We start from the raw sequence: 26354 nt of genomic DNA on the forward strand, positions 1-26354 counted from the left end.
TGCTCGATTTGAAGAATGCAATAATTTCAATTATTCACGAACAGCTGAATAAAAGACATAAGACGAAATAAAAGACAAGAAAAAGGGACTCTACTGATTAATAGAATAATATGTCACAATAAGGGACTCTACTGACGAGCAAACTAAATAATTTGAAATAAGAAAAAACTAAATAAGTCTTAGATTAAAAGAAATTCTACTGACGAGCAAACTAGATAAATCCATTTGAAAAGGAAATCCACTGACGAGGAGAACAAATAAATCAGAGCAAAAAGAGACTCTACTGACAATCAAACTATATAAATGTAAGAAATTTATATAGTTACAAGAAAATTAAATAAATAAAAAAGGACACTAGTGACAAGCAAATTAAAAAAATATTTGAAAGGGACTCTACTGACGAGCAAACTAGATAAATTCTTCAAAAAAAGGACTCTACTAACAAGCAGACCAAACAAATCAGAGCAAAAGGGACTCTACTAACGAGCAAACGAAATATCTTAGGATAAGAAAGGACTAAATACATCTTAGATGGAAATAAATCCTACTGACGAGCAAACTAGATAGATATATCCGTTTAAAAAGGGACTCTACTGACGGGCAAACTTGATAAATCAATTTGAAAAGGGACTCTACTGACGATCAATTCATACAAATTGATTTAAAAGTGAAAGGAACTCTACTGACGAGCAAACTAAACGAATAAGAAAAAGGGACTGAAAATCAATAAATCACATAAAAAGGACTCTACTGACGATCAAAATTAAAAAATGAAGATGAAAAAAAACTACTGACGATCTAAATTATTTCATCAAAGTGCAGTGCAAAGTTAATAGATTAGGGTCGAATAGAATTCAAACTAAAAAATTACATCATTAAAAAAAATATATAGTCACTGCCAAAAAAAACCTTTGGATGCATCAATGAAATCACCTTACAAGCATTTAAGACTTGTTTACGGACTAACCTAACCTAACTATACGCAACTAATAACCAACAAACTAGAGTGCAAAAAAATTTAATCAATATTTGAAATGAATCTTTAGCGTACAATAAACGAATGCATTTTAACATGCCATTCGATTATTACTTTAAAACTTATACACAATGCCCCAGGGAACGCGTTGATAACTTGAGCAAAGTTTGCAAAATCCGCATTTCACTTTTGGAGTCGCCGAACGCCAAGTATTTTTAGAATAAAATATTAAACTAACATAAATTATTTCTAAAGTACTCACCTAATGATAGAATCCTCCTTTTAGCCATGTTTTTCCAACAAAGTCCGAAAGTAAAAAGAACTAAAAATCTTAGAACACGTTGTGACAAGACCATAGATATGTTTAATGAGGATGAGACACTGCAGAGTTGTAGATGGCGCCATAGAAACTTTGACGCCATAGACAATTAGGCGCCAATTTTAAATTTAAATTTTGAGAACTATTATAAATGAATATGACAAATTGTATAACAAGTTAGGTCAATTATATTATTTATAATAATTCGGAGTTTCTGCAGGTAATTATGATGTTAGAAAAGATTGTAGATTATTTAATTTTGAACAAATTTGCAAAATAATGTATATAATTTTCACAAACTCTTTAGAAGTTACAAGAGATATTATAAATAAATGCACCAACAAAAAAAATGATCATTCAAAAAATTGCTTATATTTGACTAGGGTTTTTAAAAATCATTTCATAGTATACCGAGTTACTGTAGAAACTAATATTAGACAATATAAAAAAATTAATCTTATACATTTTCTCTAAATACCCCATTTATATTAGACGAATGGTTTGAAAGTTTAAAGAAATACTAAATAAATACATAAACCAGCTGCAAAGTTAATTCACGGTTAAAAAAATTAGATTATTTTATTTTAATATGGAATTTTTTTTATATCCGACTAGGGTTTTTTAATAATCATTTCATAGTATAGGCTTCATAAATAAAACAAATATAAAAGTATGGCTTCAATTTGTTAGGCAAGACGGTTATTACAGGGTTTTTAAAAATCATTTCATAGTATACCAAGTTACTGTAGAGACTAATATTAGATAATGATATAAAAAATTTAATTTTATACGTTTTCTCTAAATATCCCATTTATATTGAACAAATGGTTTGAAAGTTACAAGAAATACTAAATAAATACATAAACCAGTTGCAAATTCACGGTTAAATAGAGATCATTTCATTTTAATATGGATTTCTGACTATAGTAAAGGGTTTTATGATATTAGACAATTTTATAAACAATTTAATTTTCTACAAATTTGTCAAACATTTTATATATTTAATAGGAACAGTCTAAAACTCACAAGAGATATAATAAATGAACGCAAAAATAATGAAATTTGGAGTAGAACTGGTTTTTATGACATACTAATCAATAAACTGTAATTTTATTGATTATTTTTATCGCCTTTAACCTTTAAGTAAAAAATGACAACAGTTTTATTTTAAACGCACACGCAATTTCAAATTTTATTCAAATACAAAAATATTAATCTCTATTTACAAACGCACACACGCCATCACAACAATAAAACTTAAATAGTAAAAAACATATTTATATATAATATACACACATATATATATATATATATATATATATATATATATATATCAATTATCTATTATTACTTAATATTACTAACTAAATTTGTTTCCTTTCCTGGACTTAGTGGACTTTTATTTTGGCCGGTTGGAATGTCGAACCATATTTGAAGGTGAATTTAAAGACCAGATTGGCAGAAAAGACCAATATGGCCAAAGAGATAAAAATCAGGCCAATTACATCGAATAGGTAGTATTGGAACCAGTACAATTGGCGACTTGGCGACTGCATGTGATAGGCACCTAAAAATAATAGTAATAAAAGTTTATATACTTCTATCAAAAATATAAATGTGACATCAAAGAAAAGCTTTGGAAATTATCACAAATTTTATTTATACCTTTATGTCTCAAAACGTACTCCGTCCAATAAATGGCCCTTTCCAGAGGAGTCTCCTTCTGATCCCTCAGCAAATATTGCCTCTTGAGGGCTGCTATCCTGAATTGCGGTTCATGGGCAACCTAAATCAAAGACAGTATTCATCTAAATCAAGTATACTGACACAAAAACACACCATTCAAAAATTACAAAAGATAAAGATAAGTGAATAGAATTCCTGGTCAATTGGTCAATTCCTAACCTTCATTATTGCTCTATATAATCTTTCAGCAGTCAATTTTTCCAAGGACAATTTATAGGCATATCCATCTGTTTCTGCTTTAGCAGCATTTGCTTCGTGGTCACAAAAGACTGGCATGGTAACCAGAGGAATTCCATGGTAGACACTCTCAAACATACTCAGGAGACCTCCATGGGTGACAAAGACCTTCAGTCGTCTATCACCTGGGAAAAAAATAAAATAAATATAAATATATATATATATATATATATATATATATATATATGTATATATATATATATATTAGATTGTCAAATATCTCCCTTCCGCCTTTTTGTATTATAAACCAAGAGCAAAAAAGCGGAAGGGAGATATTTGACAACATATATATATATATATATATATATATATATATATATATAACAAATGTATTCTGAGTGGATAGATAGATATTAATTTAGAAATATGAACAAACAACACTCTTTTTTGCACTAATTTATTAAATAAAAATTTTCACAAACGTTTCGAGACTAGGTTTGTCTCATCATCAGTGCGTTATAAATTTAAAATCTAAAATATGGAAACTTATTTTAGCATTATGTGTTATCCATTACAAGCCGTTCACTGTACTGCATAGGTTTCCAATGAGTTTTACGTCAAGAAAATGTAACAAAGAATCATTTTCCAGTTCCTGAGTGAATTGTAAATACGAATACGAAATACATTATTTATATCTTTATTATTAAATAATACTAACGTGTCATCGACATATCTGAAATAAACCAATGGTTTGGAAGGTGGAGAGTTTAAAACATCATTTTCCAAATCTCGTAATACTAAATCTAAAACAGGACTTAATGGGCTGCCCATTGGGCAACCTCTCTTCAATTGTATAATATTTTTTATTAAAAGTGAAATATGATGCTTTTAAAAGTAATTCAATTCCTAAAATAAAAGTTTCTATCAGTGAACATGTAAATTCAACTATTTGCACCTATCTCTTCTTTATATCTGTAATAATTAGATGATGCGGAATAGTATTAAATAAATTAATAACGTCAAGACTCATAAAGAAACAATCAGGAGGAATTACTTTATGTTTTCAAATTGTATATCAAAAATTAAATGTAATTTAAATAAAATATTAAAGAATGTGTAGTAATTAAGTAACTATTTTTGAAATTACACTGAAGATGAGGCATATTAAATAAAGTGTGTGTTAAAAATCAGAGTGTTGTATTGTTCATACTTAACATTTAATATATATATATATATATATACGTGTATATATATATATATATATATATATATATATATATAAAACATATGATAAAATTGTTTCTTGGGCATCCATCCAGTTTTCAAATTTATTTGTATGGTGAGTTTCTTTACATTTGTTTATTTTATGTTTGTTTTTCACATATATACTTTCACAATAAATATTTGTTTTAAAACAAGTTTATTAAATTGGTTAGATTTATGTTTTTTTACATGTTTTTATTTATTTTTGTCTGTAATTATGTGTTTTTTATATTGTTTTAAATTGTAACCCTGAAATATTTAATTGTAGCACTGAAGATGGGTCAAATCAAGACCCAAAACGTACGTCTCTGAATAAAAACATTTTCTTTCAATAAAACTGTTTAATTACTGATGGATGCCCAAGAAACAATTTTATCATATTATTTCACCATCTGAAGAAAAACCTCTCGCTTTATATATACATATATATATATATATATATATATATATATATATATATATTAGGGTGGTCCTTAATATGGACATTTTCGAATTCCATTGCTCCCAGGGGCTCAAATTGTTCCAAATTGATAAAAAACAATTCTCTGAAAGTTTTAGCTCTTAATATTAACGTTTAGATAGAGCGCAATTCAATCAAAGTTTTGTATGGAAATAGCATGGAAAAATTTTCAAAAAATTAAAAAATGTTTTTTAGATGTAATTTAGCGAACAATGAATGAATAAAACTCATTCTTTTGTCGCTTGATTGAATTGCGCTCTATCTAAACGTTAATATTAAGAGCTAAAACTTTCAGAGAATTGTTTTTTACCAATTTGGAACCATTTTAGCCCTTGGGAGCAAGGAAATTCGAAAATGTTCATATTAAGGACCACCCTTATATATACACATATATATACGTACACGTATATATATATATATATATATATATATATATATATATATGTGTGCATAAGTAACATTTAAATTTAACCTAAGATGTCCTGCTGGGGCAACCATCTACCCAGCATGACATTTTCTGGTAAATCCTGCATCATCGACGAACCAGCTTCCCATTTCCACAAAACTCTGTAGGGCAACTTGGAAAACGTCCGAATCTACAAAAAAATAATAATATAACAATAATAAATTTTTAACTTTTGTCTATATATTATTACCAGCAGTCGTCTTAGATAATCGGGCATATTGGCAGCCTTAACCGAAGATCCCATTGAAACGTAAATGAAACCTGAATCGCCTCCCGGGATATGAAGTCTTCTAAATCCTAAAAATATTATAAATAAATATATATTACATACTAGATGACCCGACAGACATTGTCCTGTACCCATGTCTACATTTTTTTAATATAATATACTAATATTTACCGTTTACCTAAAAATAATAATTATTGTTCTTTAAAATTACTCTTCACGCCAAAATGCATATACATTTATAATATGAGCGATGCTAAATGTAGAACTGCTTTAAATAAAATGAGATTCAATGCCCATACTATATTGGAAATTGTAGTCTTTTAAATAAAATAAATGGTATAATACAACCATAACCATAACATAACACTGGTACTTTATGTTGGATTAAATTAATTTAATTTTTTGTTATTTAAGATATCCGAAATTGCATCTTAAACTTCTCCTAATCGATATCGTGAGGGTCGAATTGTATGTATTCATCTTTACTCTCCCATTTGTTGTTATAAAGTGAAATTTTCACAAATTTTAAAAATATTGTGGAAAGATTAGTAAAAGATGCAAAGAAATTATATATTGAAAAAAAAAACTATATTGAAAATTTAATATCCAAATCTTGTGTTGGCGCCCCCTAAGACGTGCACTCATATTTTTCGCACGCATCGCATTAAAGGTATGATCGGTCCTGATTAATACTTAATTTCATATTTTAAGTCAATTAATTTGTCATATCCTGTTCAATTCATTATCCTGTATCATTCAATCTGCCATACATATACTGTATTTTATATTATTTTAATTTGAGGCACATCTCAGCTGCTTTTTGGTAATAATAATGTAGACATTTCATTTTTCTTATTCATAATCATAAATTTATTATACATATTCTAATATTGTCTAGGTTCATAAGTAAATTGAAATTTTTAGCAGATGATAGTTTTCATTTGTTTTCATTAATGTCACGAATTTTTCAACTTAAAAATATACATTAATGTCTTATTTTGTTTTTTATTTTTATTGGTGATTTACAGTATTATGCTATCGGTATTTTGTCCAAACTTATATTTTGTTAAATATTTTCATGTGAGAAATAGTAATGATAGTAACAGCAAGATCGTAATGCATGCAAAATGTTTTCAAAAAGAAACTATTCATTGATCTAAGTTTTAGAGTCTTATTATGTTTTTGTGATATCATTAATATATCAATTAATTTACATTTAAACATATGTATCATATGTATAATAAAGAAATTATATACGTCTTTTTATCTGATTTTTTCTATTTATATATTAAGCTTGTTACATATAAGTAAGATATAAATGGGTTTAAACTCATATATCGGCATGTACATGAAACAAAATTATCTGATATTTAAACATTTTGCAAAAAGTTCTGAAATTATTCCATAGACTCCGAAAATTCCCCCAAGTTTTCTATCTATTTCCTTAGATAAAAATTTAACAAAAATATCATTGATGTCAAATCAAGGAGCTTCTTTTTTCACAAAGTACATATGACATTTTTTATTTAAGCAAATTTAAAGATTCTTAAAATTTTTTAAAATGTATCATTGATGATAAAAAGAGGGGCCTATTTTTTGTATTATAGTGGTTTTTTATCTAAAATAAATTTTTTATAAAAAATATCATTGAAAGAAATCGGAGGGGTAAAAACGCGCATTTATCTAATTTCAGATAAAAATTTATTAGTTTATTTATATTTATATTTATATTTCCTTATCTTATATGATTTCAATTTCTGGCACATCTCAGCTGCTTTTTGGCAATAATAATGTAGACATTTCATTTTTCTTATTCATAAGCAAAAATTTATTACACATATTCTAATATTGTCTAGGTTCATGAGTGAATTGTAATATTTGGCAGATGATAGTTTTCATTTGTTTTCAATGCAAATAATGACATGTCGTTTTTTGCATTTTTTTCCATTAATTTCTACAATATTGCACATACATCCCAGTATTTTATAATCACATACATTCTGGAAAATTTCTGTAACAAACTTCAGAAAGATTTAACAAAGTCCGAATAATCGTTTAGAAGGAGTATACAGTGAGTGCTTGTAATTTAATATGAACTTCATATAATAGCAATAAAGCTCAAATTGATTCTACGTTTTAGTTAGAAAACGTTTGTACGTGAAAAACAAAAAGAGCTGTTTTTAGGGTTTTCCCGGAAATTATTCGATTTTTTCTCGCCGTAAGAACCATTCTTAGACATCAACGAATATTTTAAATAAAAAATTGGCCAAATCGGTCCAGGCGTTGTTGACTTATGCGCTTACCAACACATTTTGCGATTCATTTTTATATATAAGATAAGATTTATTCAATATTATTTATGTATTAATTTTTTTTATCATTTATCCTTTACCTGAGGCAATGGCCTGGCAGGTTTACAATGTATGCAAGCAATTTCTGCAACATTTGGCAAATATGGTCTCGGATAGGAAACTGTATGATGTCCATTCTGAAGGATAAAACTGACATTCCTGGACAGATCGTAGACAAAGGGGACTCCTTCACCAAGGTGCTTCCTGAGGACACTCTGTAACCAGAATCTGGAAGAAAAAATAGAAAAGATGATAGAATGTTCTGGAGATCATTGTTAACTATTAAACTATTTGTTGTATGCAAAAAGTGTATATGGAAAATTTAATAACAAACTAGTGGTGTATGGCATCGTGCCCTAAGGCAAATTGATGGAACTTCCCGTACTGTAATGAAATATTCGATAAATTTTAAACGTTTTCAAATATATTATTACAAATACTGTAATTGTTTCATTATTTTTGCTATCTTGTTTGTTATATCTGAGCAAATCAAATGTAAATCTTAAATCAATTTATCTCCAGAACATTAACGAATTCAATTTCAAAAAAAAATAGTTGCCTAAAATTGCACAAAATTGAAAAAGTGCTCCCGTATAGTCACAGTCTAAACGCATTTGCGAATAATTCTGTGCGACATTTTCACTTATACTGTGCTTAACTTGGCGGCATTTTCACAAAATTGGAAAAGCAAATTAAAATATTAGAAAAAAAGAGACTCTACTGACGAGCAAATAAAAATATTAGGAAAAAGGGACTCTACTGACAAGCAAATAAAAATTTGTAAGAACAAGGGACTCTACTGACAAGCGAATTAAAATATTAGGCAAAATGGACACTACTGACGAGCAAATGAAAATATTAGGACAAAAGGGACTCTACTGATGAGCAAATAAAAATATTAGGACAAAAAGGACTCTACACAAGAGCAAATTAAAATATTAGGCAAAATGGACTCTACTGACGAGCAACCTGAAGATTTGTAAAATGATAAAGGAGTTTTAAGAAACTTTAAGAGAAAAGAAATTCTACTAACAAATGAAATTTGAATCAGGGAAAAATTGGAAAAGGCAGGTCCCGCCATTTCGAAGATACAGAGCTAAATGTGCAAAAAATAGCGTTGATCTAAAAAACTTTCTGCTTGTATTGGCAAAACAATTGCTTTTGAGGATAAAACATTATTACATCTTTTTTTTATTTTCCATAAAATATTTTTATAATTTTGGATTAAAAATTAAAAAAATGACCCAGGCTAAGCACAGTCTAAGCGCCACTCTGGTACAAATGTTTATCCGAGTGCGTTTAGACTGTTTAGGTACTGGAGCACTTTTCCAATTTTGTGAGAAAACTATTGAAAAATGTGAAAATGCCGCCAAGCTAAGCACAGTATAAGTGAAAACGTTGCACAGAATTATTTGCAAATGCGTTTAGGCTGTGACTATACGGGAGCACTTTATCAATTTTGTGCAAATTAGGCAACTATTTTTTTTTTGAAATTGAATTCGAAATGAAATGACGATTGTTATTGTTCTGGAGATAAATTGATTTAGGAATTATATTTAGATTTGCTCAGATATAACAAGATAACTAAAAATAATGAAAGTTACAGTATTTGTAATACCACGTTCAAAATGTCTCGAATATTCATTACGGTACGGGAAGTTCTAGCAATTTGCCTCAAGGCACGATGCCATGCACCACTAGTTTTCATTTTTATTTTACCTATTAAGTACATAATGAGCAGCATACATCCCAATGTACCATCCAGTGTTGAGGGCCCTGTCGAAGATGTTCATGTCGTCTGTGAAGGCCCTGCCTAAGAAAGGAGTCACTGATGAAGGTGCAGGATTTCCTGCCAGAGATAGTGAACCTGGGGAAAAAAAATAATATAATATTGTGTAATAATGCATTTAGTGTGGTTTTAATAAATAACCAAAGTACAAGGTCAGCGCACGAATGCGGAAGTGCACATATGTCACGTCCTATACTGAATAAATAGAGTAGTGATCGTCTATCAAAATCAGTGATGTCTTAGGAAAGAGTCTAGCCAAGTGATGATGTCTTGAGAGTAGTCTTAGAATATCTTAAGTGAAGATTATGTCTGTTAATTATAAGAAATAAATACAGTGTATAATACTACAAGTGGATTTTATATTGGAAGCCAGAAGTCTATCTCTTTCAGCTAATATCTTTCTGAAAGGGCTCACTACTCTGAAGAGACCTATTTATCAAACCAGTAACTCAAACTTATTCCTACTGCTCGACCCTAGGCACCAGGAAAGGGTTGGACGGACTTATCACCCTATTAGATACAGAATCTACCGTAGTTACCACTAAACTGGATTGTGGATCTACCAACTCAGGACCCCAACCCCTACCTACTACTAACAACTATATATCATTTCAATAAATAATGACAATTTAGAAAGAAAACCTTAGTAGTAATTAATTGTTTAATACATGAAGGTACTTTTGGCACAAAAATTTTGGTAAAGCACATCACCTTAATAGCATAGATCTTGATAGACAAATTAATTTTGTATCAATTTTGCAGAATATTTCATGCGCATTAGACAAACGCTTGAAGAGTTACAAGAGATATAACAAATAAATGCATTTATCAATTACATCTAGTAACAGCTTTGTACTATATGCAATGGGCATAAATAATGATATATAATTTCTATTCACCCATATAGAATCCGACAGTATTCAGGTACATAAATGGGACTCCATAATGATGGGCAAGCCCCAGGGCACATTCCGGAAAGGCTCCATCCAGAATTAAAAGGTCGAAACTTTGTCGAAGCAAAGTGTGAGTCTCTGCATCGTTGAACATCGCATCGCAGGACTAAAAAATAATAAAAATATTAATTATACTAGCTGACCCGGCAAACGTTGTTTTGCTAAGTAAGGTATATTCTAAACAATTTCTAGAGAATAAAAAATATTAATACTTTAAGTGTATAAGGATATGTTGTTTGAATGCTATATACAATGAGGTATTATAAAAACAATAAACCTCATTAGTTTGTCTATATTTTGCCTGAAAGTTTTATACACTTTCTATATGGTATAACTTAATCCAAGTCTTTTTTTGGTCTTTCGACTTATTGATTACGTTTTAAGTTTTTCAAATTCTTTTTGGATTCTGGATTTTGTGTATAATTGTAAATAATACTACTGAGCTCATACACAATTTTCAAATTTTTGCGAGGAGAGTTAGAAAATGAATTGAGTATTTCTTCTTTGACCTGCTTTTTGAAAAGTTTCAAGTAACAATCGATGAATTAAAGTAAATTTAATAAAAAGTATATATGTAGAGCAGGACGAGGCACAACGGTCCAATTAGACTTTGAGCAAATATTAATTATATTATAACAATCAATCCAATTATATCACAACAAATAACATATTACAAACAAACAATTATCTGACTACGTTCAGTAAAACTGCCAGCTACTTCATCATTGTAGAAATGTGTTTTTTTTATGTCTTTCAAAAATTTGTTATAAGCACAGTACTTGACGTGGATGCTATAGCATTCACGATTTAAATATGATAATGCCACTACGGAAACTTTTAAAGGGCGCCAACTTTTTCCTTTTTCCATAGTTGCGTAAAATAGAAGCGCAATATTTGTCGTGGATGCTATAGCATTCATCTAGTATATGACGTATAAAATATGATATTCTGACTGCTAAAACTTTTATTGGGCGCAAACGTGTTAAAATGCAAGATCACTTTTCAGTTGAAACTCCATCAGTTTTAGTTAAAACTCCATTTTCAGTTTTTCATAGTTTCTAACTTAACGTGGATGCTATAGCATTCATCTAGTATATAACGATCAAAATACGATAATACGACTACTCAAACTTTTATTGGGCGCGAACGTGTTAACGTGCAAGATTATTTTTCACTTGAAACTCGATCTTTTTTCATAGTCTCTAACTTAACGTGGATGCTATAGCATTCATCTAGTATATAACGATCAAAATACGATAATACGACTACTCAAACTTTTATTGGGCGCGAACGTGTTAACGTGCAAGATCACTTTTCACTTGAAATTCCATGTTTTTTCATAGTCTCTAATTTAACGTGGATGCTATAGCATTCATCTAATATATAACGATCTAAATACGATAATACGACTACTCAAACTTGTATTGGGCGCGAACGTGTTAACGTGCAAGATTATTTTTCAGTTGAAACTGCATCATTTTCCTTAGTCAATAATTTGACGTAGATGCTATAGCATTCATCATTAAAATATTTTTATGATTTATGATTTAGACCTTTTTACCCTATAGACGGAGTAACTTGGAAGGGCCAGGTGGCAAACAGTTTCGATGTCTTATTTTAATTTTAAAAGTATTTTTCAAAAAAATTACATTTTTAACTAATGAAAAAAATACTTTAATTATGGATTTTCAAAGATTACCGTTTATCTCCCGACAGCAAAGTCATAGGAACCAAGGTTATAGCTGGTAATACATCTTTTTCCCTCTACTTTCAAATATTGTTGTTGAACAATGCTTAACTTTACTGGTTTTTGATGCATCGGTATTGGACCTTTTTAACCCTTCATATATTTCTATCTATTCTTCGATAAATTTTGGGAAATTATAACTGGGAAAATGTTATTGGGCAAAATGTCCCTTTGTTCGATACCAAATTTAGGTTAACATAAAAAATAATATAACCTAGAAAATGTTTTATAAATACCAATTAGTATATAATTATACAAATAAAATCTTTCAGAGCACCGTGTTTGAAAAAAATATGCCAAAAAGTGCATTTTCATATTAACATTTCAAAAAAGTTGATCTAGTAACACTTGCGATCCGATTAATAAGATTTTTGTGAACAAATATAACTACGAACAAAACTATTTACTACAATTTAATCATAATTTAATAATATTCACATGAAACATCCTATTAAACGCAATTGAACATCATCTGTCAAAAACATTTGATATTTGACGTATTAGCCACCGTCCACAGTTTTATTTATATTACGCTTCTACAAAAATGTTCAAATTAAAAGTGTAAAGTTTCTAGGCGACTTTGAAATAATATCTCACCTTTCCTACAACCTACTGATTGGCACGAATTTTTCAAGACTAAAACTGGCCAAATCGGTTTAGCCGTTTTCGAGTTTTAGCGGATCATTTTATCGAGCTCCATTTTTATATATAAGATATATATATCATTTGTGTTCAAAAACTCGAATAATAGCCTAGGTATTTACTCTCCCTTACCTCAAAACCGTATCTCATGATATCCCAAGCCGAAACGGGTTCCTCTCCTCTCATCCTGGCGCCAACCAGATCCCAGTCGGTGTAGTTCTTCACGTAGAACACCAGTCCGGCTGGTGTGATCTCGTGCAGGCCGGCTGGGGGCATTGTCACCAGTCGGAGGAAAGGCACTCAGTAAGGTCACGTTGTGACCCCTTAAAGACCAAAAAGAATAATTAGATTGAATTAAATGGTTATCAGTGGTAAAATTAGTAATCATTTATCCAATTGTCGATTAGTTAGAATTAAATATTGGTCAGGAAAAGGGTCAAGAGGCACAACTAGTGTAACCGCATAAAAAAAGGTGATTTTTGGAAATTTAGATTAAAAACTCTACTTTATCAATCATTTCAAAATTTTAGGATCGTATTTATACATGTTTTAAGAATACATAGTACAATTTTTGAAGAAAAAAATTAAATATTTTTTAAGTTAAAAAAAAAGGCCCTTAACTGCTGCAGTAATTCCGGCCTTCTACGTGGATGAAATTAAAACAAAAAGAGTGCGCGTAAGGTTCACACGCGATTGAAGTGAAACTTATTTGCTACTGTACAAGATGGCATTTAAGTTAAAATAAATACATAATATAACAATTTTGAATAATATCCGTTAGTAATATGGTAACACTCGTGATGCACACATTTATTAGTTCCAATCATTATTCACATTTATATCATAATAAATTATAAATTATATATGGCATTAAAAAAATGTATAATATTTAAAAACAATAATGTAATAAAAGTCATACTTCAAATATGACATGATCGGTTTGTCATTGTAATTAACATTTACAAATGAATTTTCATTAGAAAAATGAAGTAATTGCTGATAAATAACCTTTATAATATTCGTGAATTAAACGAGCAAACTAAAATAAATTAAAGAAGGAACTCTACTGACGAACAAACTAAAATAAATTCGTAAAGGGACTCTACTGATGAACAAATTAAAATAAATTAGTAAAAGGAGTCTACTGACGAACAAACTAAAATAAATTAGTAAAGGGACTCTACTGACGAGCAAACTAAAATAAATTAGTAAAGGGATTTTACTGACAAACAAATTAAAATAAATTAGTAAAGAGACTCTACAGACGAGCAAACTGAAATAAATTAGTAAGGGGATTCTACTGACGAGCTAACCAAAATAAATATATTATGAATATATAGTGAATTATGTTAAACAACGCCTAAACAAATATTATTTTTGCAACTTCACTCATCGTGTAATAATTGTGTTTGAAGAACTTCATGTAATTAAAATTAACATACATTCATTGACTGATGGTATTTTTTTTACTTTTTCGCTGGCGATATAATCTCATTATATGAGCAGCTGTAATTATCTGTCTTGCCTAAAAAATATTATCCATTTCAATAACTTCAGAGATTTATAGAAACTACGAATAATATAGAAATAATTTCTAATCAATAAACTTACGTTTAGTACACGGCACAAATGTTTAATTTGTTTTATTATTTTCAAAAAACAGGGTTAAATATTCACATACACGACGACTAATCAAAGTCGACCCGTATAGAAATGATATTATCATCGAGATTTACATCCTAGTCGCGTCTAGAGAAGTTTTACTTAAAAAATCTCGTTAAAGTAGATAATATTGTCTGTAAAATGAACTACGATAAAGAAAAAAAAAATCAAAAATTGACAAAAGGGCGACGTTTAAAAAAAAAGTCGTATTTTACCCAAATTTTTTGGTCGTTTTTGGACTGCGATCCAATCAAAAAATCGATAGTTTATTTTACGGAGAACTATATATATATATATATATAACATGTAAAAAAATTGATAGTAGACGGATCATTTGTTTTTGAGTAATCGTAATTTTGAGTAATTTGGAAAATGCCGTTTCGAGAAAAACGCGTTTAAAGATAAAATGATCGTTATACTTTATACTATATGTATGCTCTTTAAATGGCTGTGACTCAAAAACTATTTAAGATATCGATTTAAAATTTTGGCATGTTATTTTTAAAGGTATAACCTATCGAAATATGGAAAAATTAAAAATTCCATTTTTTGAAAATTTCACACTAGTTGTGCCCCTTAGTTATTACCTATACATTGGTAAAATTAGAAATGCCTTATCGATTATCTCTTACCTGGGTATGAGGCCCCTGGCCAGTTCCCAGAAGGGAATTTTGTGGGACTTTGTGCCGCCCATGGTGACCATCAGGATGTCCGAGGCCGTCGTCATGGTTGTGGTGACTAAGAGGATGGTGACCACAAGGCTCATCGGACGAGAGAGGTCCATGGTGCAGGTTGGACTGACAAAATATAAAATAATAATTAGATAATGATAGATGATATTCTATAGGGTAAATTTGCACTCCTGTTCATAAGATAATTGATTTATTTATTTTAAATATATAGCCCACAGATTACTTCCAAGAGGACTCCAAAATACCATTGTTTTACATAATGAATAACAATTAAAATATATACAAAATTACAATATATAGTTAGTAACATAAAATGCTTAAGATAAAATTACATATAATGCAGAATGTAACAATATTATTTATAAACAGAATAAGATAAAATAGTGAGATATTTGAAAAGATAATAAAAAGGTTAACTTGTGCAGATGGAGATTATTTGATTGGGTGAAGTGTTGTGAATATCTATTTCATTATTAATTAAGTTAAAGTTAGAGGACCTAAGTAAAATAGGACCACTAAAGGATAGTTGATTGAGAATAAGAAGACAGTCTATAGAATTATTGCAAAGTTTAAATAAGACCATAATTGTACAGATAAATCGACGATAATTTAATAAGTTTAATAGAAGATAATGTGAGATTAGATGTTATAAGATAAGAGAGCTATTTTATCCGAAAAACCTATTGACTTATTCTTAACATCCCGTAGGGTAGTTATAGTAATGAGCCGAAAATGGAAAATGAAAATTTTTCCATTTCTCGACGTTTTGAAGGTTTCTGAGCATTTTACTGGCATACCTCTGAAAAAATAGATGTTTTTTTTTTTTTTGTATAACGAAGGAAATGCCTTTATGCATCCCAGACTGGTCTTCTCGGGTATGTCCGCATTTTTTCGTCCACGTTTTCGGGCGAAGGGATCAACCGATTTGAATGGTTCAAACAACATTCGATTCCTATTGATAAGGAGATGTGCTGATTATTTTTTGGCAAAGGCAGGTCTAGCCGTCTCGGAGATAAAGAGCAAAGAGTGCAGAAAATACAAGTCGAGTTTTTTAGAGAACGGAGAATTCGATTTGAATGATCTAAAAAACATTCAATTTGTAATGATTGGGAGAAGTGATGATTAGATTTTGGCGAAGGCAGACCCAGCGGTTTTAGAGATACAGAGCTAAATATACTAAAAATGGCAGTTTTTGAGAGAACTAAGAGTTTGTGTTGACAAAACAATTGCTTTTGGAAAAAAACAATACATTTTTTTGTATTGCGAAAATAATTCAGATATCAATTTTAATTGTGGCAAAAGTTTTAAAGCTCACTTATATACTTTGAATAAATAATTTCAACTTTGCAATTTAGTTTATATAATTCTTATAAATATTAGACAATGTTACAATATTAATAATAATCTATTTGAAAATATTCGGTACGGGAAGTTCCAGCAATTTGCCTTAAGGCACGATGCCATACACCACTAGTTTAAATAAGTTTGCAAGTTAATTTCGTTTTCAGTACTTTAAATAAATAAATTAATTAATTACCAAGGAAATAAATATATTAGTAAGTTAATAAATGGAATAAGAGAGTAAATAAATAATGAATAAATCAGTAAGTCAATAAAGAAATAAATAATTGAGTTAACACATAAAAAAACTAGTGGTGTATAGCATCGTGCCTCAAGGCAAATTGCTGGAACTTCCCGTACCGTAATCAAATATTCGAGAAATTTTGAACGTTTTCAAATATATTATTACAAATACTGTTACTCATTATTTTTGCTATCTTATTGTTATATCTGAGCAAATCAAATGTAAATTATAAACAAATCAATATATCTCCAGAACATGAACAATCGTCATTTCATTTCGAATTCAATTAAAAAAAAAATAGTCGCCAAATTTACACAAAATTGAAAAACTGCTCCTGTATAGTCACAAGTCTTTTTTAATCCAAAATTACAAAAAAAAAAATATGGAAAATCAAAAAAGATGTAATAATTTTTCATCCTCAAAAGCAATTGTTTTGTCAGTACAAGCAGAAAGTTTTTTAGATCATTCAAATCGGACCCTTATTTCACTTAAAAAACTGCCATTTTTTGCACATTTAGCTCTGTATCTACGAAACCGCTGGGCCTACCTTTGCCAAAAACTAACAACCACTTTTCCCCGTCATTACGAACTGAATGTTTTTGAAGCATACAAATCCGATACTCCGTTATCTCAAAAACTCGATTTGTATTTTCTGCACTCTTTGCTCTGTATCTCCGTAACGGCTAGGCCTGCCTTTGCCAAAAGCTAATCAGCACATCTCCCTATCAATATGAATCGAATGTTTTTTGAACCATTCAAATCGGTTGATCCGTGCGCCCGAAAACGTGGACGAAAAAATGCGAACATACAAAACACACAAACACACACACATCCATTTAGTTTCTGAGGTATGCCTTAAAATGTTCAGAAACCTTCAAAACGTCGAGAAATGCAAAAAATTCATTTAATGAGTGAATAAATAAATAAATACCCAAACAAATATATAAATAAAGTATAAATTTATGTAATATACATAAGATATGTTCAAATCACTATTTTATTACCCATGTTCGACATTACATTTCAATGTCCAATTATATAATTCAAAAATGTATTTATTACAATATTTGCCTTTGCATAATATAATAATACGAATCCATAAATCCAAATATTGTTTCAGTGCGACCTCCAAAATAAATAATTTTTTTCTATAGAATTACGAGACATAGAATTATGTCAGAATCTTCTTATTGAAGTCTCTTAAGACGCAAATTGTTTGTTTAAATTATTATTATTCACATCTGACTTTAGCTTTTGTATAGAAATAAATGTTTGTTTAAAACGTCGGGGAATTTCTGTGTTGGCTAACCTGTTTATAGTTATGTAATAAATAGGACTAAATGTAAGCAGCATTTCGCCTTAGAAAAATTCAAAAAAAGTTAATTAAAGAACCTATTTCTTTTCAATACTCGAATCTTAATAAACTGACATCTCGATTGACCCACTTCATAAATTTCTTCTCGAATTTCAACAAACCAAAACCTGATTTGCAACATTTCGTACCTCCGAAGAAAGTTGTAGTCTTGATGGGCATCGTGTCTTTCTTTCTTCAATTTTATCAAGTGATTTATGGAAAAATCGAATTTTGAGAAATCTTTTGGAATATGATAAGATTAATATTTATATTATTATTATTATCGATTTAATTATTTATCGATGGTCGAGTTGAAGGTATCAGGCGCGAATATGAAAGTTCTTGAGAATTTTTGCCACGGGCGATCGAAAGTGAAATTATTATTCTGTTTTGAATAAATAAATATATATATATATATATATATATTTGTAATATTTTTGCAGCCCAATCGTCGAATTAAAAAAAATCATTAAATAACAAAAATATTTATTCCATTAAACGTTTCGACACTTGATGTGTGTCATCATTTAGTAATCAAACCAGGAAAAACAACAGAAAAAATATTTATGATGTGAACACTAAATTTGTGTAAAATAATAATATACTATTATATTAACAACGAGAAATTGAAGGAGCACATATTGCCCTCCTATATTTTATGTTATTAATAGCGGTGCATTTTGAACACTGATCAAGGTTACAAGCAAGTGTAGTATGGAAAATTGATTGAACACTAAATTTGTGTAACATAATAATATATTTATTTATATTACGAATACAGGATTGAATTTAATAATTACAGAAAATAAATTATCTTAATTGAATTCATTACAGAAAAAATACAACTATTAAACAATATTAAGCCTAACATTAGTATTATCTAATACAATAACTTGAAGAAAGAAATGTTATAAAATTCAAATAGTTTATTTAAAGCTTGTAGATCTTGAGATTCTTCTTATGATAAAAAAAATCCTTTAAATATCCGTTATCCGAGAAATTGAAGGAGCACATATTGCCCTCCTATATTTTATGTTATTAATAGCGGTGCATTTTGAACACTGATCAAGGTTACAAAGCAAGCGTAGTATGGAGTGGGAGAGGGGTGTGAGAAACGAAAGGGGAAAGAGAAACAGCAAAGAAATATAAAAACGGGAGATTCTACAACTGTAAAGAATTATTTTTCATAAAATTAATAATGACTTTGTAACTGTCAATGTAAGATATGAGAGGAATTAGGAGGTTTGTTGACACAAGAAGTGTTAAGGGATATAAATAAAGACTCAACTATCTTTCTAAGGTCACAGTTTATTTCAATGTAAAGGATTGAGGGATTTGACATGTTAAAAGTGTGGTTCAATTTAACCATATGTTCCGAAAGCATCGTTTTGAATTGATTTGGGTTTGTAGAAATATATATAAATGTTGATTAACCCTCTTGTTATTTATTTGGTGTGTATAATTTTTTCATTTTTTATATATTTATATTTATTATCAACTTGTATTTATTGTAATATGTATCAAGTGTCGGAACGTTTAATGAAATAAATAATTTTGTTATTGAATCTATTACAAATAGGTTAAATTATTGCACAAATATTACAAATATGTATCATATATATATATATATATATATATATATATATATATATATATATATATATATATATATATGTATGTATATATTAGTTATGAACTATATCGGATCCCTGTAGAAGGACTCAACAAGAACAAAATACCACAAGATTTTTTAGGAAATTGAAAGCTGATGCTCAAGATACAAAAACAAGTTTAATTAGTAAAAGGTACTAAAATAATAAAAGTCTAAGAATGTCAAAAATATGATAAACCTGCTATTGACCACCCAAAAACTCACACATAATTTTTATTTCATAATTTTTGAATTAAGTGCATTTGTTTTTATAACTTTTGAACAACTTGCTTAATATAAATGAAATATTTAGTAAAATTGTATGAAATTAATTATTTTACATGAAAAACTCTGGAGCAACTCTGTGTACTCTTAAATAATAAATAAAAGTTGAATCTCTAACTATAATTATATTTGACTATTATAAATAAATTTGCATATATCAATTGAAATTTCTAAACTATCCGATTAAAATAATTTAAGTATTTAGCCAATTTGTATAAAATTAAATACTTTACAATGTTGTCGAATACAAAAATATCCTACAGCAACTCGGCATACTTTTAAATAATTTTTGAAAATCGCAAAAGCAATTGTATTTTGATATTATAGAAAAAAGTTCATTTGTGCCTTACATCCTTTGTAACTTTTAAACCATTTGATTGAAGTATATGAAATATTCTACAAATTTATACTAAACTAGATGACCCGACAGACGTTGTCCTGTACTTATGTTTACAATTCAAAAGTTCAAATTTTTTTTAATAACCTATACTGATATTTACCAATTAGTTAAAAAATATTATGTTTTTTTACACAACAGTCTATACCGAAATGTATATACATCCACCCATATGGATCTTAAATGTACAACTGCTTTAAATAAAAAGATGAGTATTTGTTTTTTTGAAAAACATTATAAAACATTTTTTTCTTATAGTTAATTCTTTTATCGATATCTGAATTAAAAAAAATGAAATTACACCACTGAGAGGGATGTCATCCCCCGGGAAATGGCAAAGGAGTCTAAATTATTTTCACTTTTGAACTTGAGAGTAAGATAAACCTAATTCCAAAAATTCATACAAATTGGAGCACAGTAAAAAAATTCAGACCAATTCTCTCGTAACTTCTAAGTTATTCTATTAAACTAAATAGTGTACTTGGTAAATTTTTACAAAATTAAATATTCCACGACATTTTCTAATACGAAAAGACCCTAGATCAACTCGGTATGCTCTTAAATGATACTCGAATGTTGGAAAATTAGGCCAAAATCAGTAGTATAAGCAAGAGTGCATTTATTTGTTATATCTCTTGTAACTTCTAAATTACTCAAGTAATATTAGGTTGTCAAATATCTCTCTTCCGATTTTTTGCTCTTGGTTTATAATACAAAAAGGCGGAAGGGACATATTTGACAACCTTATATAAACAAAGTTTTTGGAAAAATTTTCAAAATTAAATAATCCACGACATTTTCTAATACGAAAAGACCCTAGAATGGTATAAACATGTGTCCAATTATTATAATACGAGAAAATAGTAATATGTTAGTAATAATAATGCAATTCGTCGGAGTTGGAAAGTGTGCAAGTAAAGTAGGCATCATTATACGGAAAGAGAACAAACAGGTTATTTACTCGCATTTCGCATTTATCATAAAACTCTTGTGACTCTTTCTCTTCAAACAAAACAAAACACATTTCTCTTGAACACCTGGTCGTAAAAAATGAACCTACTGGCGTGACAAGGTCGTCTGTACCATAAAACATGATAATTAAATAATAAAACTATTATTAAAACAATAGTAAAACAGTTCAAGTTTTCTAAAAACTGTCGAGAATATTTTTCATTTTTGTGTGCAAATTATGAGTATCTATATAATCATTGTATTTTCAATTTTTAAATTCAATATATCAAAATTGAAAAGGTTTACTACTGGGTAACCTTTTAGATCTAGGTTTAATATTTCATTTATCATCGAAATTACTGAATGTCTTCCTTTTTGTAAAGACCGTTTGTAATTCAATAAAGAGAAATAAAAAAAAGAGTGCGCGTAAGGATCACACGCGATTGAAGTAAAACTTATTTGCTACTGTATAAAGTAGCAAATTTAAGTTGAGTAAAAATAAATACATTATATAAAATTTTGAACAATGTTTATTAGTAATATGGTAACACTCGTGATGTACACATTTATTAGTGTCGTCAATCATTATACACATTTATATAATGATAATTATAAATTATATATTTATGATTGCATTAAAAATATGTATAATATTTACAACAATAATGTAATCAAAGTCGTACTTGAAATATGACATGATCGTTTTAAAGTAATTGCTGATTATAAATTCTATAATATTCATTCACACAGTGGATTATGTTAAACAACGCCTAAACAATATTGTTTTTGCAAATTAATTCATCCTGTAACAATTGTGTTTGAAGAACTTCATGTAATTAAAATTAACATACATTCATTTACTGTTTGTATTTTTTACTTTTTCGCTGACGATATAATCTCATTCCTTGAACAGCTGTAATATCCGTCTTGCCTAACAAATTGAAGCCATACTTTTTATTTGTTTTATTTATCGAGCCCTGCACATAGCTTGATCTATGAATCATTTGCTTTTTTATGTGAACGTTAATGCAATGATTATCATCAATATTACGAGGTAATAAATTAACCATTATTAATGTCAACAGGCACATTTATAATTTGGCCAAACATTCCTAATTTGCATGAAACACAACCTAGGTGAAATTAACCATTCAGATACAGTATCTAGTTTAGGTAGATAATTTGTATCTTACACAAAGTGGGAATTTACCCGAACTTAATATCTTTCGACAAGTTTGACATCCAACCTGATTATTTAAATCAATATTCAAAAACATTATTAAGAATTTGTTTTTGAGCATCATTTGATATTTCTAAGTCACTTTGAAGCCAAAGTCGATCACACACACAAAACATCATGGCCAAAGCTATCATTTCTTACGCAGCGCAGATTTTTCTTGGTTTCATTATTTATTTGCGATCATTTGCACTACAATTATTTATGGGGGACGGGATAAAATATTCTTCCGATCCTGACATTTTTATTAACTCACGAATTATACTACTAACCCATGTCGCGCCTAAAGAAGTTTTTACACCCATGTCGCGCCTAAAGAAGTTTTACTTCAAAAAAAAATTATGAATATACCGAGTAGATGTAGAGTGTTATGTCGTTAGACAATGTTATAGAACATTCAATTTTGAACAAACTTCCCGAAACACTATTTAAATTCCGTGAATAGCATAAAAGTTATGATTTTTTTCTCGAGTAAAAGCACTTGCGTTAAATCAGTACTATACAGTTATTGTTGTTAGACAATGTTATAGATCATTCAATTTTGAACAAATTTCCAGAAAACACTATTTAAATTCCGTGAATAGCATAAAAGTTATGATTTTTTTCCCGAGTAAAGCACTTGGGTTAAAGCAGTACTCTTATGCTATTTACAACATTGAGTTTAGAGACACTTAACTTTAGAGTATACTGAGTAGATGTAGAGTGTTATATTGTTAGACAATGTTATAGATCATTCAATTTTGAACAAATTTCCCGAGCACTATTTAAATTCCGTGAATAGCATAAAAGTTATGATTTTTTTCTCGAGTAAAAGCACTTGCGTTAATCAGTACTATACAGTTATGTTGTTTGACAATGTTTATAGATCATTCATTTTGAACAAATTTCCAGAAAACACTATTTAAATTCCGTAAATAGCATAAAAGTTATGATTTTTTTCTCGAGTAAAAGCACTTGCGTTAATCAGTGCTCTCATGCTATTTACAACATTGAGTTTAGAGACATTTAACTTTAGAGTATACCGAGTAGATGTAGAGTGTTATGTTGTTAGGCAATGTTATAGATCATTCAATTTTGAACAAATTTCCCGAAAACACTATTTAAATTCCGTAAATAGCATAACAGTTATGATTTTTTTTTGATTGAGTTTAATTGCACTTAATTTTCATTTAGAGTTCAATATAATTGCAAAATGAAACGCTGCTTAGTGATGTATTTTAGTATAAGTTTGTTGTAGCTAGCTAGAATATTAGAAAATATTATAGATTATTTAATTTTGAACAATTTTGCCAAATATTTTTTTGTTACTCAGATGAACAGTTTAAGAGTTACAATAGATTAATATATAAAAGCATAGTCATTACAAGTGTAACGCGGTCTTTTGGACCTTATTTTCGACATCAGTCACGTACCAAATACCAGTAAATAAATGCATATATCTTTTAACAACCTGTATTTCGCAAAATACACTATCCACTATCAACTTATACTTTTTTCCCAACTAAAAGACACATTCCTCGGCCTTATGCAATATCGTTCGAGTAATTTCTCTTTTCTTCTTCCGTAAACCGAGAGTTGCATTTTATACATCACATTTAACGACGACACGAAATTTAGAACAATTTTATTAAAAACGAGTTGCATAAATACATTTTGTAACACTGACGACATTGCACGTGGATAAATAAATAAATGAGATTATGTAATAAATTATTTGTTTGTTATATATCTTGTAACTTTTAAACCGTTCGTCTAATACGAATAAAATGTTTTTCAAATTTGTTTAAAGTTAAATAATCTATAATATTGGCAAACACAGTATCTCAGTAACTCGGTATATATTAAAATTGCTGTTTGACATTAAAACACAATGAAGACTGTCATTTGCCAAACATTTCAATTCACTTATGGGCTAAGACAGTATTAAAATATAATATATTCATGATTATGAATAAGAAAAATGTAAGGTATACATTATAATAGCCGAGAAGCAGCTGAGATGTGCCAAAAATTAAATAATATATTATATATAATATATAAATGCAGTTAACATGCGTCTGACGGTTGTGTATATACCCTATATAATTCAATTTGACAGATAATTATTTTTTAAACAATGTAGTCGTGTTTTGCTTTACTTTACTAAATCACAATGCAAAAAATTACTTATTCAAAATATTATTTAGAAGTTTCATTGTGTCAAAAATTCATATGTTTGGCATCGGATTCGGAATATTTGCTCAAGTCAATAGAGCGATTTGGGTTTGAATTTTTCTACTGTGCTCTAATTTGTATGAAATTTTGGAATTAGGTTCATCTTTGCTCTCAAGTTTAAAAGAAAATTAATTATACACTATTCTCAGTGGTGTGATTTCATTACTTTTCAAAATAACGTCGGATATCGATAGAAGAACTAATATATATAAATTAGGGTGGTCCTTAATATGGACATTTTCGAATTTCCTTGCTTCCAAGGCTCAAATGGTTCCAAATTGATAAAAAGAACAATTCTCTGAAAGTTTTAGCTCTTAATATTAACTTTTGATATGAGACTCTTAGCTCTTAATATATATAAGCTCTTAATATATATAATATAGATTTTGATATTAGACAGTTTTGTTTTATTATTTAATTTTGTACAAATTCACTAAAATACTATTTTATATTTACCATATATTATAAAGTTATTGAAGATGCATGAATAAAGTACTGTGTGCTAAATCATTTTGCCAAGGAAATCTTTAAGAAATTTACTATTTTCTCTAATTAATTTTGGGTATACCGAGTTGTTGTAGAGACTTTTGATGTTGAACAATATTGTTTATTATTTATTTTGTATAAATTTGCCAAAATACTAATTGTACTGCACTTATAGTTTAAATTAAGAAAGATGCAATAAATAAATGCACTTGTGGTAAACAAACTTTGTATGCTACGAATTATTTAGTCTTAAATTTTACTTCTTAAATTTTGATAAAAATTTTTAGTGTATACCTAATTGCTATAGGAACTGATTATATTTTATGAATTATTGGTAAATTTTTTTTAATAATTACAAAACATGAAATATAATTTTCATGTATTTTTTTTTATTTCTTAATTAACTATAAATTCATTTGTTATATTTAATAGAAACTTTAAGAGTCTTATGATTTTCAGAATTTGTTTTATTATAATTATTGGACTATTTATTTAGTAATAATTAATTTCCATTACAATATTTATTTTATTAGGCCAAGAGCCAACATGTTTTTTTGCACAAGGACAATTAAAGTCCGGTTCTGTACTAACATATTTTTTTTATTTATAGTTTTTGCATTGTAGTTGTATGCAAACTAGATATTTCCTTTCTATAAATTATTATAAAATAAAAATTGGAATTGTATTGAGTTAGACTGGTCAAGGTGAATGGCAAAATAGAT

At 28.7% G+C, this 26354-nt stretch overlaps 1 protein-coding gene across 1 annotated transcript in view; it reads right to left on the bottom strand.

Annotated features, from left to right (window-relative positions):
- Positions 1-2683: 2683 nt before the first annotated feature.
- Positions 2684-26354, bottom strand: part of LOC113389807 (2-hydroxyacylsphingosine 1-beta-galactosyltransferase-like) — an 84624-nt gene continuing 60953 nt past the window's right edge. The window contains 12 exon segments of the mRNA XM_026626814.1: positions 2684-2862; positions 2961-3081; positions 3201-3403; positions 5414-5537; positions 5598-5683; positions 5686-5704; positions 8029-8215; positions 9707-9854; positions 10676-10835; positions 13251-13397; positions 13399-13441; positions 15413-15577. Of these exon segments, the coding sequence (XP_026482599.1) occupies positions 2684-2862; positions 2961-3081; positions 3201-3403; positions 5414-5537; positions 5598-5683; positions 5686-5704; positions 8029-8215; positions 9707-9854; positions 10676-10835; positions 13251-13397; positions 13399-13441; positions 15413-15564 (1569 nt within the window). The 5' untranslated portion in view covers positions 15565-15577.

Source organism: Ctenocephalides felis, unplaced genomic scaffold, assembly GCF_003426905.1.
Source record: "Ctenocephalides felis isolate EL2017-DRISC unplaced genomic scaffold, ASM342690v1 CF-g0.4_SCAFFOLD_03573, whole genome shotgun sequence".
In the NCBI taxonomy this organism is placed as follows: domain Eukaryota; kingdom Metazoa; phylum Arthropoda; class Insecta; order Siphonaptera; family Pulicidae; genus Ctenocephalides; species Ctenocephalides felis.